We start from the raw sequence: 16,425 nt of genomic DNA, 5'->3' as shown, positions 1-16,425 counted from the left end.
ATATTCAGAGGAAATCAGGTAGACTCGTTTCCATTAGCTTGTAAATGAGCTGTTGTTTTTTGTGGTGCTGTTAATCTCTGATTAAAAATCTTAACTGCAACACAATTTCATCTGTAGCAAACCAATACAGATCCTGTTCAGAGCTAATTTAGCCCGTTTTACCTCTTCTAGAGGCCGTGGAATTCATGATGTGCGGATCCGGTGGCCTTTCCTTTCTCTCCCTCTCACTCACGTTTATTGCTGCTACGAGCCTTAACATGAGAAATGCTTTGTGCAGACCCAGACTCATTGTTTTTCACTGCCAACATTGCGAGATGAGAGGCAGCTCTGTCTTTGTTTTGGAGTGATGTGGAGGACGTTGTGTGTGTGTACTCTGGTTGACCCACAGATTTTGTTTAACAGTCAGCTCTGGCTCCAACCTGCTCAGACTCTGAGGGACTGTGTTGTGAAGAGCCCTCAGTCATTCTCCAACTGATCTGATTGTCTGGTGGCAGACTGTCTGGTTTTTAACACAAAATTATATCATGAAATTATAATAATGGCTGTATTTGTACATGAGAAGGTTGAGACTAAGGCTACTTCCACACTCAGTTTCATTTTGTAGGGTTTTAAAATGAAAAATCTCCATTTATCCTAACACACTGTGTGCCAGTGTAAAGAAACAGATTGTCTACTCTGCTGTTGGTTAGTTGCAGAAAATACAATGAATGAGGAACAGCAAAGCATTAAAATACAGAATTTAACTGCACAACAGCTGCTAGCAAAGACAACAAGGTTAGTAACACTTGTGATTTGTTATCTTTGCTGCCTTCACCTCAGGTTCTCATGACTGATAAATGAACGTGGGTGTCTGCATCATTGTTTCCAGACTACAATGCAACCTCAGAGTTTTCAAACTATAACGGGACCAGCAGCGTTTCTAAAAGTCTCAGTTTTCGGGGCTTGAGACCTCCGCAGCAGTGTGGAGGCCTAAACATAGCAACGGATGTAGCCTGGTATCAGTGATGCAACAATAAGTCTGCTAATTATTCTAATTTATCACTCTCAACAACAACAATTTTGATCATTGTTTTGACAATTTGCCATCATTCAACAAACAAAAACAAAAGTATTCACCGTTCCCAGTTTCTGAAATGGGGATTTTTTTCTAATTTTCTATCATCTATATCATTGTAAATTGTTTGTAAAAAACAAAACTGTAGGTCTCGAGGTTACTTGTGATTTTTTATTGAGTCAATTGTTTAATTTAAATGAAATTATTACTTGGCCTATTTAAGTTCACAGTTTTTACATTACATACTCTGTATTGATCAGTGCTGATCAATAGTGTATGTTAATATGATTAGTATTATTTAGTGTACTTTGTCTGTCACACTTTGGTGCAGAAAATGTTTGTTGTTTGTTCAGAAGTCTGAAAAATGAACATTGGGCCGAAGCAGATGCTCCTGGAATAAATCAATCAGTTTTAAAAAGATCTATTTGAAAATGTCTTGTCCACATGGAAGCACTCAGAATGAGGGTGCACTGCATTGACCTGATGCTCCTGCGCACACCTACTTAAGTGCTCACACACATACACACACACACACACACACACACACACACACACACACGCACACACACACACACTACCCAAGGCCTTCTGAGCAGAGCAGGGCAGAGTAGATGCAATATCGCATTTCTTTTCATCTGGCACAGAATAATAAATAAAGTAACCGGGCCATAGCTCAAGCCTCCTGATAGATTTATCCAACTGCACAATGGCTCCTTTATGGGAAACATATACATCCCGCTTCACCTTATCTCACGAACCATTGAAGGTGAGCAGTAAATTGGGAGGGGATTTCTCCATCGGTCAGTTCTTGTGCCTTGTCCCCCGCCTCTGGCTCTGACGCCATTCCATTGCCCGCAAAATGAGCCCAATCTTTTACCAGGCGGTTGGCACAAGGCTGTAAAAATGTCCCCAGAGGGGGGTTAATCATGTCTGACTGAGTACATATTTGAAAAGCATTCGCAGTTATTGTGATGGACTGCGTTAGCTCTGCGAGGTGCTATCTATATGTGCAATGACTGTTTTTCAGCGCAGACTTCTGGTGGTGTCTGAAATGCCTTTGGGTGCTGGGGCTCCTTCAGTAGGTAATGGGGGTTTCTTGTCACGATGAGGAGTTGTTTAATTTGGTCCAAAATGTCCTAACTAGAGAATTCATTAGAGTGGATGCAGTCGCAGGTTTCAGTCTCACTTCTATTACCTTCTGAGGGGAAATGTAGACATTTATATAGTTTGGAAGTAAATCAGTAAAAGCACAAATTTTGCCAAACAAGTTCATTGGGTCTGTTTCGGAATTCATGACATAAAACAGTTTGAGAACTCCTGGCAGATCCTGAGAAATATGGCTCTGTTGTGATGACATCCTGCTTCTTGTAGAGAATCCCCTACACACTCCTCCACTGAAGTCCCAGAGGAGGATATTTAGTATCTTTCCTAAAACAGTGCGAGTACCCTGCTAAGCCTGTTAGTAGTCCTCCATTATAACCGCCCCAGGCTTTACTGTTTTCTACACAAGAGAGACAGAAATAAAGCCAGAGATGGAGGGAGGGGGGTAAATTTCTGCTAAATAGGAGACCCTGCGGCTTTTAGAGAAAGGGTGTCGGGGGGGACAGTAAGAGTTGTTCTGGTAGCCTGACAGGAAGTGGAACATATGTCCCCTTTCCAACTCCCTAAATCTCCAGTAGACCTCACATGAACTGAGCTTCTGGCAAAGCCTGTCTCTCAGCCTCCTCCACACACTGCCGTCCACCCCTCCAATCAGCAGCCCTCTGACAGAGTCATGCTGACAGCGATCCAGAGGCTTGAGGGGAGGGGCAATGCAAACAACCCACCCTCCGGGAACCCAGAGTTACGCCATCACGGTAAACCCACCACCGCCCCTCATCCCGCCCACCACCCATCGGCCAAAGCCAGCTACCACTAATCTGCCTCTGCAGCGATGAATTCTTCTTTTTCTCTCTCTCCCTTGGCCACACCCGCTGTCCAAATAATCAAACCCTGGCCGTGAGGCTGACCCCCTTCAAGGCTCATTGTTTTAGTTTTACTCTATTAGCTCCAAGTAGTTTCTCCTCCTTTTGTTCTTTATTTATCCCCCTCTCCCTCTCTGTCTCTCAGGCTACGTACTGAATATCTGCACTACATCTGCTTATATATCCTGCTACTGCTCAGTGCTACCATGAATTCTTTGTTTAGAGTGACTTTCTGCCTGTTTGACACCTAATTTGACCACACGCCTTGAATTGTGCGGAAAACACATGTGGTATGTGACGTGTGCAAGCGTGTTTGTATGTACAGCGTATAATTGATGGCATATGTAAGAAATTACCCAAGATTTCAAAACATCTGCTGGCAAATTTGAATGAGAATATCAGTCTTTTCAGAGATTAAGGTGGTGTTGAGTGTTGCTGAGGGGCGACCTGGGCGCTCCATTTATCGTTAGAAAGTTGGTTCGCAGTAGGAAAATGTGTTTGTGATGCCCTGTCGGGAAGCAATCAAGCTTTACCCACAGGGCTTTTTTTTTTTGTGCAGTTGGTTTTGAGACTTGGAGGTGGCCTCTGTCTTTGAGGGCTTGAGCCTGTCAAGCGGTTTGGCTAACCCGAGTTTTGTCCTGTCTCTAGGAGCTATGGAACAAAAGGGCACGTCGACAGAAGGTGGCATGAGGGGAAGTAGACGGGGGATTCTGGGAAGAGGTAAAAAAAGCAGGACTAGGGTGGGAAATGATGGAGGCGTCTGAAACCAGGAGGCCAGGCGTGAAAGAGATGAGAGAGGGAGAGAAGCCCAGATTTGGCTCAGGATCAGTCACCAGAGACGGAAAGATTAAGGTCCCATCATTCCCAGCTGCATCATTGGGACTTTGGCCCTTTCCCCTCTTGTGTGTGTTACTTGTGTGTGCTTTGTGTGTGCTATACACTGTTGACTGGAAGGACATTTAGACTTGAAGCACACACAAATGCACAAAGATCACCACACACATCAATACCAGGTCAGTTGGACTTCCAATCATTCCAGAGAGCTGGGACCTCTGCCTCGAATGTAATTGTGATGAGACCTGCGTGGCTGGCCCTGGATGTGCCTGAATGCCCCCCTTCTCCGTCTTTACCCTGGGAGAGCATGCTGTCTTGGGCCTGTGCCATGCATTGTCAGCCTCTCTAGTTCCCCTTCCTCTACTTGACTTCCCTCCTGCCTCTGCTTCATCCTACAAACAAGGCTTGTTTTGGCTGGATGTTTGGATCACACGGCCACGGTTCACAGTTGTTTTTTTAATGGGTAACCCTAGTGCACTACGCTCTCACACACTCCTTTCTCCCTCACTCTCTGTTGAACTTCATCATGTGATTCTTTGCTGTGCAGAGCTGCCGAGAGGGCAGGTGGTAGAAACAGAAGGGGCTGATGGAAAATTGGACGACCCAAGGTTAGCCAGGCGATCTTTGCTGGAGGATTAATTGTGTAAGAGCCATGTAATGATTGCTGGCATGACTCTGCAGTGAAATCCTGTTAGTCACTGCACAGGGGTCAGGCTAAGACTGAGCGTGTTGTGTATGTGTGTATCAGGAAGGAAGGTGACTCTGATCACGGCGGTATGCATGACCAGGTGGTGATCTGACAGGTTCTGTTGTCTCAGCCTGAAAGTAACCAGAGGCTCCCTCCCACTGTGTTCAGACTGAGGCCTGCAGATCAAATTTCTGCTCGCTGAGGTTGTGTAGGAGTGAATGGGAAAAGTTGTCCTCATGTACACCTGCAGTAATTGACAAAGGAAACATGTGGTGCTATTCATAGGAACCATTCCTTACAGATAATTACCTTTCTTGCTTTCATTGTCTCTTTTGACTTCTCAACTAGTTTTAAAAGTGAGGCTTAATTTAAAGATATCTAACTTGTAAATGCTGGTATTTGCAGCCTAGAAGCTGCTCCTAATTATTACTTCACTGTATGTGAAGCTGAGTATTGAAGCTCAGGACGTTTTTGGTACTGACTGAGAGGTGTTTGTAGCACCTGGTATCAGATTACTGCTGTACTTAAATCATTTTTGATCAAACAAATCCTGATTATAAATAGTGATTCTTCCAGTTGTAGACTGAATTTCATTTCAGTCATCAAACTCATGTTGAATGGTTTATCATGTGACTAATTACAGTGTATCTATTTGGTTTCTAGGCTCTGACCTTATCACTCCCCACCAAACTCGACGATGATGATAACTTCCCAAGGGGAACTTACACTACTACAGGACCTACAGATGGATGCTGGGGTGGAGTTGCAACTTATTGTGGGGGTGGGAAATGATATACAGCAGCAGTTGAAGCAAATGACAGGCATGGCAGCAAAAGTGTCAGCAGAGCACTGACAGCATTAAACCTTTGAGAACTTTGATGTCTTCTGGTAAATAAAAAAGTTGTTTGCAGAAAAACATCATATTCCTCAAACTAAGGTAATGAAAAAATGCAGTTTTGATATTGAAAAAGAAATTAGGTATCACTTTGCAACTTGGAAAAGGCTGGGTAAAATTTGATAACGCTCTCAATCAAATGCCAGCATTTTAGTACCAGTGTTGTTATCAATACCTTAGCTTGGGATAGATGATTAAGTTTTTCTTATTTTTATTTTTTTGTATTTATTAGATAGTTACAGTGTAGACACAGACAGGAAACATGGGCAAGCAAGAAAGAGATAGGACATAGAACTAATATAGGTCCCCAGAAATCGACTGGGGATGTCGTGGTTATTTGGTGTACATCTTAACCACTAATGCACCACTCTTTTTTTGTCATGTAAAGGCACTATTTGTAAGTTTTGCTATAACTATATAGCCAAGGTTAGCATCAACAGCTGTTTACTCACCAGTCAAGAAGAAATGTTGCGAGTTCAGCATCAAACTTTATTCCTTTACTCACCAACAGCTGTCTCCAGCGGTGGAAAGCAGCATCAATGTTAACTCTTGTTTCTGTCAGTTTTTTTTCTTTTATTGAAGTTAGCATGCTATACAGCTAGCCCCAGCCCATCACGTCACTTTCCGATAGTGACCCGATGTATCCTCCAATCTGCCCTGAAGACATAGCACTGTTCAAAGAGCATATTATAAACTCTTGTATTATAAACACAACGATGGTTGAGGCTCTTGCCAAGAGACAGTCACACAATCCCGGAAAGAAACCACATCTGGCCACAGAGAAAACTTACAAAAAGCCCCACACAATTTACTCAGTATGTCAGTGTCAAGTCAAGAACCTTTCTTAAATAAAATACAGTTTACAGTTTGAAAAGTTTTCTGATTGACTGAAGTTCAGAAAATATGTGTTCAAAGATCAAAGATTTTTACTCACGCTCAGGACAGTTCAGTCAGCAGCCCTGAAAATGTGTTGACATTTTGACATGTGTCTGTTACTATGTTAGTACTAATACTTTCACTACAAAGACAATAACATGTCTGTTCTATTTGTACCATACACCTTGGACACCTACTGCAGTGATGACTCATTCTCTTAACTCCAACTGAAGTTTTCTTGTTGTGTTTCTGTCCCAGGGGAGGGAAAGCCCCTTATCAGTGTACGCTCTCTCCTTTTCCATCATTTTACTCCATCCTCAGACAACACCGAGCAGCTTATTGAACACAGATGATGAATGGGTGTGGATTGATGGGAGATAGCGGGCTGATGCTAATTGACACTGCTGTATCACTTCATCCCCCGCCTTTGTCTTCCACTTACTCCTCCTCCCTTTCTTTTCAGAGCACAGCGATCCATTACACTTGAGATTAGTCGCTTCTAAGGAGCTGTGTGTCCCTGCAAGATCTATTGTAATGAAATATAATCCACAGGAGACTGCTAAAGGGCTCTCGTCAAGGGTATTGTTTTTTGGAGGCATTGATCGTGTCGGACATTGCTAAGTTATGAAGGAGCTCGAGCTCTTACGTCTCTTCTCATACCTGGTCGGATAGACACAATGATTTCCTGTAGTTTAATATAATGTAGCAAACACAACTAGGAAATCTTCTTTTCTTTGTGTAGCACAAATACAAGCACAAGTCAGTCTGTCTCTACCCACTGATCAGAAAGATGAGGCTTGATTAACCACCAAACTCTCTTCCTCATACTGCTAGTCAGAGCCAACCACACCAGAATGAATAAAGTGCAGGATGTACAAATCCTCAGGCCTTCTTCACAGCCAAATCCCTGTCTGTTTGACACCTCAGCCTCTCTGCTGCCACTGGACGAATAGAAGAGATTTAACAGGGAAAGCTCTTGCAAGCCCTCATCACAAGTTGTGTCCAGCTCTTGGCTTTTAAGGCTAGGCAACAAGACAAAGGTTCTTGTTGCTTTGTCATTTACTTGGGCTCAGGCCCCAAAGGTGTATTTTTTTATCCTTAACAGATAGGCTTGCTTAAGTTTACAAAAGCTTATGTTTTGACTCTTCACCAGGTATCCTTAATATGTTTTTATCCTCTTTATCCAGGTTTGACACATACTTTCGCATTTTCATGGCATTCTATTCAATACATCTACAGTTGTGCCAGGGAGCAGGTGCACTAAAATGCACTCAGTGTTGTTTTTAGCTGAGAGAGACTTTTCCCTTGTTTTTCTGATCGAGCTGATTGGAGAATTTCACTCTGCAACCATCAGATCGTAAGCTCCATTATCCAACTCAGAGGTTACCAATATTCCACTGGCTAAGACAAACCATTACCACAAGATCTACATGTACAAACTTCCTCCCCCTCCCTTATCACATTCTCTCCCGTACCCTTCTGCCACTTTATCTCTCTGAGATCAGCCATTAGCTCACTGTACTCCACTTCTCCCGCCCTTGACTAAAGGATACGCTTTCCTGATTCTCCTCGACTCAGAATCAGCCTCTTATTCCCCCAGGACCGGCAAACAGCCATGCTAGCTCACGGCCAGACGGCTTTTAATCATTTATTTAGGGGTTGTAACGTCAAGTTCAACTCCACACTCGCACTTAGTGCAGGCAGAGAAGAGAGGGAGAGAGCGGCGGAAAGTGAACGAGAGACATTGCATTAAGTTTGGATCAAGAAGCCAGTTTGTCAGCGAGCCTCTAAGGATCCCTCCTTCCTCTCTGTTCAGTGCTTTGCCAAGTGCTATGTGAAACAAGTGGAGGATGGTGCTGCTGTTATTACATATTCCTGTTACGACAGTGTCACCTCTGGGTCCACCCAATGAGACTTCAAAGGAATGAAACGTCACAGGGATGCAGTTAATTTGTCCAGATTTCATTGGCTGAGAGCCAAAGAGGTACATGATATCTGTGTCATCCTATACTGAAGAAGAATGGACAAATCATGCCATACATGCAATTAGGAGCACATGCACACACACATGCATTACACAGCATAATGCTCTTAATGTAATTCCTAATGAGTTCAGTCAGTAGTTTGTAGCAGTGTGACAAGGTGGAGCAGGCCTGCATGTTTTTATAGTGGAGCCTGTTGTAAACTAAAACAAGTTAATACAACTTTAGAGGCAGCTGGATTATCTGTGAAGTCACAACAGGCAGCCAAGTAACAAGAGACCTGGAAGACCACGCACATCCTGACAGACCTTGTATTTTCAGTGAGCTTTGCATTTCTATGTCTGAACTCGTTGTCTTACTTGGCATTTTACATTTTGAATGGATCCAATATGCCCTCAGAGACTCTTCAAATAAAGTGTTATCCATTGGTGTTTTCATCACTGGACCGAGTCAAGAAGGTAATTCACATTAATAATTGAAGTGAACGAGGTTGTTGATCGGAGGCAACTAATCAGCACTGACCTTCTCTGAATACCATTATAAGGCCCTTCCCTGCAGAGGTGTGATGTTTAGCCCGAGGGCAGTGGTAAAGAATGTCTCTTCCTCCGCTCAGCAGTGGTTGCGTGTAAATAAACGTGCCTCTTTCTATGCAGCAGATAGCCTTCCTAGTCATTAACCCCAGTAATGGGACTTTCTCCAGGTGTAATGACCTAACTAAGCTCAGTTCAGAGTACTAATTGACTCTCAGTTACTGGATAGAGAGCAGCAGGTAGAGAATGTTTTCATTTTCTTTGTGCAGCTGAAGGAGATGAGACATACACACAAAACAAGAGCCCAGGTGTTTTACCCCAGCAGGGACATGGAGAGGCTGGAGAGCTGTGGGATTAGGGGGAAAATATCCTCAGCATAAAAAGTGCAAACTTTTTACTGATCAGCAAAAGGACTGGAGATCAATGAGGACTGTGAGGGGCTTTGAAGCCTGAGAGGAGCTGGCCAATCAATGAAGAACTGTTCACTTGTTAGTGTCTTCAAAGACATGAAGAAAACAAGCAGTCTTCCTCCATAAGGCGTCACTTGTAGTGTTTCAAGAAAACACAGTGGAGACTAAAAAAAGTTTTCTCTCCTTGGCCCTGACTCTGTCTCGCCCTGCAGCTTGGTGTAGTTGGCCAGTGTGGATAAGTTACACCTCATATTTTTCTACGTGAGGTGAATTTGCAAATAGATACAATGATGAGGTTAATAGGGGTTAATAGTTAAAACAATGATTTTCATAGCTTTCTACTTTATCTTTGGATTAAGATTAAAAGGAGTCAAAAAGTTCAAGTTTAAAATTTGCATTTTAAACAGAAATTGGTTGTTGTTTTGTCACATTTATGAGTGAAATTACATTTCCAGCCAGGTGAGGAAACAGGAAGTGCACACAGTAACAATGATGTCAGACAACCTGAAAAAAATACTTAAATATTTTAGTTCTACAACTTCCTGTTTCTCTTTTTCCTTGTTTCCACTACACCGTCCTATTCCTGCTGTTTTCCTCTCCACCCTCTCCATTACCTTCAATTTCCTCTCCCTTGCTTGGCTCCATGCTCTTTTCGTTATCAGTGATTGCCTCATAGTCCTTCCTTCCCCTCTTCATCACAAGGGCTGTAATTTTGTCACACTCACGCACAGCAGTGGGCCATGCCAGGGCGTTGCACCTCCAACCACTGGCTTCATATCGTTTCACATCAGCAGGAAATGCAGCAAGAAACACATTTTTCTCATACATTCATGCAGGGTCAGGTGGAGTACCCGGGACTCTATACTCACTTTCATCCTTAGCCCATGGATACATTTTCTTCAAACTCATGGTCTCCCAATGAAATATGAATCAAAAACAGTCCTCCAGGCTTCTGCTTGCCTTGAAAGAAGCTTTAACTCAATTTGAAGTCTCAAGAGGTGAAGAGTGGCTGGCTACCCTGCATTGCAGTGTTTGGCTATAATATTAGGGCCAAATAAATCACAAACTGTCAGGACTTAAAAAATCTCCCTCTTACAAAACCTCTATATTTATAGTTTCCTTTTGGTATAGTAGAGTGTGTGTGCTTACAGATGCATTCTTCTCAGTGCTGGAAACCTAATCACGATATGAAGCAAGGCAGGAGGAAGTAAGGCTGTGGGGATCAGGGTGGTGGTGGATGGATGTGTCCCACTTTGACTCCAGAGAACTTGGTTTCTTGAACCATAAACAGCATTTTCCCCCTTACTTGAAAAAGTTGTGTTCCTGCCCAATGTAGTTTTTTCAGACTTTTGAAGTGTATATACTATTTTGTAATAATAAATCATTTTAGAACCATTGGCGCTAAATATTAATAAATTGTCTGTTGTGTGTATTGTCTAAACACAGCCTCTGGATATGCTGTGATGATGGGCTTTTGAATGGCTCTTCCAGTACCTGGCAGTACCAAGATGCTTTTTATAAATTTAACATTTCTTAATGAAAAGATGGACAGTGTGCATGCAGATATTCTTGACATGTACAAAAGTAGTGCAAATATCTACTTGGGTGGATTGCATATCTCTGACAAGGTGAAACATTTTAAGATGGACTGAAACAGTGGGGTCAAACCTATAAATGCAGTCTGTGACTGACTGACTGACTGTTTGAGTGTTGGTGTTTTCCCTTTGTCTGTTGCTCTTTCAAAATGAATTGACAGAAACAGTTTCTGTCAGGGGCTGGTTTGCAGCCTACAGTGTTATCAACTTAGTATTTTTTCAAAAAAGCAACTTGGGACAAATACAGGAGGTTGTGCGCTATGTGAGAAACTAAATAAGAAAGATATTCTGTTGCTTCTAACGTTGTCTCTGACTGATCATTTTACAGTAAATACAGCTGAAATCACAGCACAGTCTTTGTCTTTAACTGATGCGTTTGATGATTTTATCAGACAACATCATGGTTATAAAATCAGGATTTTAGCAGCAGCTTGGAAGTCAACATGTCTTAAAGGGCAACGTTTCATACTTTCCATTGTCTGACAACATAAGCAGAAAAAAATGTAAATAAACTGTAAATTCAGTTGTATTAAAATGCTGTATATGTGAGCACAGAGAGGAGAAGAGGAGCAAACAGACTAAGAGCTGAAACCAGCTGACACTGGGCAGAATGACAACATGACATGGCCATGTCAGCCATTTGAAGCGGTTCCACAGCAGTTTTCATCTACGTCCTCAATGTTACACTTGAACCATACGTGGTCCAGCTGTATAATAGGTTTTCAACTTTCCTTGTTGTAATGCATAATGCATGTGTATACAAATAATATATGATAGTTCTAAATATTGTCAGTGTTTAAATCGTTTGTCACATGATATTAGAGATCATTATTATTTTTGCAGTGATTTTCATGTCTGTTTTTATATTAGAAACACTTGTCATTCATCTCCTTGTCTCAGTATATTTTAGTGCTGTTGTATTCTACACATTATTATTCATCCTCTGTGTTTCTCATGTTCCATCCCTCTAGCTGATGCTCAAGTGTCTCACTGCAAATTATGGGTGGCATTATATTTAATACCCTTCGTTTGCAATGCTCTTATTCATGCACTATTATTCTCCGCTGGATTCTAATATCATTTGTCGCTGCTGTGGCCCAATTAAGGTTTCATCTTGTTCTTCATCTAATGGAGGATTACCTAGAAATTGTGCTGTTTTCCTCATTTCCTTTTTACTTTTCTTTTCCTTTTTTCCAGCTAATAAATTCTGTTTGTATAACTTGTTTCCCACTCTGTCTGTGCAGGAGCAGAGCCCCAGTAACGCCACATCCCTGGCCATGATGCAGGAGCCGCAGGAGGTGGTGGAGGAGACGGTCACCATAGAGGAGGACCCTGGCACCCCCACCTCCCACGTCTCAGTGGTCACCTCTGATGACGGCACCACACGGCGCACAGAAACCAAGGTAAGATGCAGAGGTGCACTCAGCTCATCGGCAGACTGATGGCTGATTGATTAACCAGCTGTTTTCATATTGTACCGATGTTAGACAATGACAGCTGTTAAAAAACTTAACTGATGGTTCTTATGTTATCATGCTGCATGCTACTGATATTCTACCTGTAGCTGCATTGTTGTGGCAGCTCCCAGAAAGTCCCTTTGATCCATTTCAATATTGCTTTAAATGATTCTTATAGACCAGTGCTTCAAGTACTGTGCCCCCCCTCCCAGACTTCCATCCTTAAGAACTCTAAATCCCATAATCCTACAGCCCAAAGTGGTTTCATCTCCTTCTCATGGCTTTATTTATTTGATTGTTGTGTTATTACGAGCCAACTCCCCTGGTGTTCTCCTAGTTTTGTGTTCTTTTAAAAACTCCTTTGTTGATTCGTCCTCTACTGTGTTCTGCTGTTTTTCTGTAAGGATTTGTCAACTAACGTGAAGGTGAGTTGACTTTTATACTACACTTACACTATAGCTTTTCCCACCAGGCCACCATTTTCTATGTGCCCACAGAGGCTACCGCAGCAGTGTGCAACACAGTCTGCTTCATCACAAGCCCAACAATGCTCCAGTCTTGAAAGTATTTAAAGTCACCGCTTGCTGCTTCCACCTCCTGGGATGAGACTCATCATTCTTCTTCTGCATGGTCTTTTCTTCCCGTCTCTCTTTGTCTTTTCTCTCTAGAAGTTGTATCTTTCAAAATTAACATTATAGGAGGTACAATATCACTGCTCAGCACCAATAACACATTATACATCTCCACAGAAATGTTATGATATGAGATAATGTGTCTTTAATTTTAGAATAACTTAACAATTAAATCATAAGCATACACTATTAATCCTTGTGACAGGAAATATAATTTCCGTGATTTTTTTTTAAAGTTAGTTTTTATCGCTGGCTGGTTTTTTTTGTTTGTTTTAAGCAGTAACCAGAATCACTATGGCCACCTTTAGACATGTAAAGCAGAACTCTCATTCAGCACTCAAAGTCCACCCCAGATCTCCAAATCTACAACATCTTAGATGTGAGGTGTAGGGATTGGAGGCTCTTCCTTTTTGCCTCTGCATTTTGTGACATACCCTCAAACATAAGCTTACATTGCAACATTTTGCTGTGGATTCGAATGTAAACGTAGCTACAGTACAGTCAGCTGCTGCTGGGGTGGAGAGCGCAGTCTGGAGCTCCTACTCCAGGGACTATGAGACTGTAATTAAAAAGCCTGGTCTAATCCCTCATCAGGGAGGACCCACTGCCCTCCAGCCTGTTTACTGCAAGGGGATTGGCCACACACACTCACACTCACATGATTTTATGCATTCACACACAGAACGTCTTAGGAGTAATGCACACAAACACATGCAGGGGAAACATTGCACTAATCAAGGGAAGGGAAGAGGAAGGACGCTCTTTTGAAGGGCCTGCCTCCCTGCTGGGAGGAGAAAAGCCACTTTGAGGAGAAAAGCAGATTAATGTTCAGGGTGAACTTCTGGAAGCCAAGATCTCTGTGGCGGCAAATGGATCCAGACCCAGCCGAAGATTTACACAAAGAAGCCCTTCCACGTGTCTTCCTCACTTTCCCTCTCTCCTCTCCTCTCTCTGACTCACTTTCATGTGTTGTTTTTCCCCTCTCTTCTTTTCTGCCTCTCTTGTTGTTTCTCAGCAACTCACAGTTTTATTTATGTGCTTATCTGTTCTTTTGAACCAAAGTCTAGCCATACTGTCTAATGCTAACGCACTCTTTCCCCTTGATGGTTATCCCCCATCTGACTGCTGGAAGATGAAACACATCTTCCCTTTTTGCAGGCAAAAAGTTTTTTCGGTGGTAAACATGTTTGGAGCTGATTTAGTATCAGCACTACTACTAGTTAGTGGAAAAGGAACAGAAAAACTGGCACCCAGACAGAGCAACTGTATTTGAGAGAGCAGAGTCATGTTGTGCACTCAATTGTGTGTTTGAGCAGGGGGTCATGGTAAGTTTCAGCTGACAGATTCAATCAGAGTGGGAGTTTTTTATTTTATGTGCAATCAGAAAACAACTATGAATGGCCTCTGAACTTTTGGCTCTATTCACGTTCTCAATCAATGCATCTCACAGGGAATTGGCCAGTTCACTGTGCACGTGTATGTGCACATGCACAGGCTCGATTAGATCCACGTCCATCTTCCTGTCCCAGCATGCCATGCTTCCCTTTGGCAATCATCCAGCCCTCTTTTCCTGCTGGCAGACACACTGAATGGAACAGCAGTCATGTCGGAGGAAGAGCTCAGTCCGGCCCGTAAAAGCAGCATTCCTCCTCTTTCCTCTGGATGTGAGCTAATGAGAGTGGAAGCAGACCATACAAACAAATAAAAGCACTTTCACAACCCGGCACACACCAGGGAGCCGGTCCTCAGTGGGTAGGAGTTAGTTATTAATGTCTCAAAAAAATGCCAAATGGTAGTTCCATCAGGTACAACTGCTGTGAGAAATGAAGTGTCAGTGTTGAACAGAGAAGAAGAAAGAACATAAACTTTCTACATTACATCTACATTTTTTATTTCAGACAGACTCTAGTCTCTTTTTGCAGAAAATAATTTCTGGAGCAAAGCAAGAAGACTCTTAAGTTCTGTCAAACTGCACACAGCTACATGTAGCTTCACTGTGTGCAAGGCTGTGTCATTACTCCCAAGCCATTACAGAGCCAAAACAACAGGGTGCAATAGCGATCTAAAGCTGTCTGCTGAGAGCTGTACCCACCCATCCCTCCGACTCCAGGTCACCAAAGTGGTCAAAACCATTACCCGCCGCACCTACCACCCAGTGACGGTGACTGACAACTTGTTAGTGGAGTCCAGGCCTGCCACCCGGACCCCCACCCCGGTCTCCATGTCGACTCCCACCACGTCAGAGACAGAACCAGTAAAGGACGCCGATACCTGTGTGATCTTTGCTGTGCTCTCCCCTCCCCCTGCCTGCTTTTTCCTTTCAAGAGGTCCACATCTAACCACTTTGACTTCACTAGCACTGTGGAGAAACTAACAATTTCTGCTTCCATCATCTTTGCTGATGCGCTGGAAAATGAATCTCAGGGTTCACAATCACAGGCCGATTAAAAACCTGAATTACTACCTCATCCTCTCCCACTAACCTCCAGCCACCATGTCCATTTAAGCTCTCAATAAATTGAATGCCGCAGAGATTGTGAAACCTTTTATAGTGCCGTAAAGTGGACAGTTTGACGCCTGCTGCCTTTCCCTCCATTTTTAAAAGCTTGGTAAACAGTTAAATCCTGTGTCTAACTGCCTGTGGTCTTCCTAAACACTTCTCAATACAATCATGACTTTCCATGCATGTGCACACACTACAAATCTATAGTACTTCTACATGGAGAATTCCTACTAGTATTTCTACATGTGCACAGAGTTACACACTGACACTCTTCACAATTTTTGCAATTCTCTTTTAGCTCTGTTTACCCCGCTTGAGCATATTTCAGAGGCTCCTCTGAAACGCAGGTCCCTCGCCTCCTCTCGCTTCCCCTTGCGTGACGGTTTAACGCCTTGTGAACTTGAGCATACATCAAAGAGTGTTTGAAACCTGTGTGATGGTTCCCTTTGCAGCCCTTGCAAATCACCTAAAAAGCTGTGTTAGTACAAGGCAGCTGGGCATGTCAAGGCTGGGAAGCTGTAGCGTTCAGCGTGCTCTCCTCTCAGCGCTGACAGCCAGAACAGAATAGAATAAAATATGATGATACTGTAAATAAAAGGGGATAGAGTATAGAGATATGAACAAATGCATCCTGACATTATTCTCTCTCTGGAAAGCTTAGGTTTCCTTGTGGAGCTGTACCGCTTTGGAAAATCCAGCATATAAAAAAAAGTAAATGTTATTGCATAAATTACATTTATTATATCGACATAATTCAGTTCAATTCCATTCAGGAAACTGTATTTGTCCCCAGGGGGCAATTTAAAGAGCACAAACAGTAAAAAACACACAATTACACAAAAAAACAGTGCAAGACAAACTGCACACAGGTGATCAGTGCTTGGCCCAATGGCTTCATGCAGGGCATGACATGAATCCCAGAGTTAGCATTAGGGCCCATGATGTGAACATCAGAACAGCCTAGTTTGGGTTCCTCCATGGTCTATCACTGTGAATCAAGTGCAC

General features: G+C 42.8%; 1 protein-coding gene across 11 annotated transcripts in view; it reads left to right on the top strand.

Moving 5' to 3' along the window:
- arvcfb (ARVCF delta catenin family member b) overlaps window positions 1-16,425 on the top strand; it is a 227,768-nt gene that overhangs the window by 130,916 nt on the left and 80,427 nt on the right. For 6 of the 11 annotated variants that reach the window (XM_071482099.1, XM_071482097.1, XM_071482107.1 and 3 more), the window contains one exon: window positions 12,073-12,231. In XM_071482099.1, the coding sequence (XP_071338200.1) occupies window positions 12,073-12,231 (159 nt within the window). Of the gene's footprint in view, window positions 1-3,666; window positions 3,739-12,072; window positions 12,232-12,689; window positions 12,711-15,027; window positions 15,172-16,425 lie in introns of all 11 variants that reach the window. The other 5 variants (XM_071482095.1, XM_071482101.1, XM_071482098.1 and 2 more) reach the window with 3 other exon arrangements.

The sequence above is a fragment of the Trachinotus anak genome, unplaced genomic scaffold (genome assembly GCF_046630095.1).
Source record: "Trachinotus anak isolate AG129_WGS33_773 ecotype Australia unplaced genomic scaffold, CSIRO_AGI_Tana_v1 ptg000008l, whole genome shotgun sequence".
In the NCBI taxonomy this organism is placed as follows: domain Eukaryota; kingdom Metazoa; phylum Chordata; class Actinopteri; order Carangiformes; family Carangidae; genus Trachinotus; species Trachinotus anak.
This window is presented reverse-complemented; position numbering and strand designations above follow the sequence as displayed.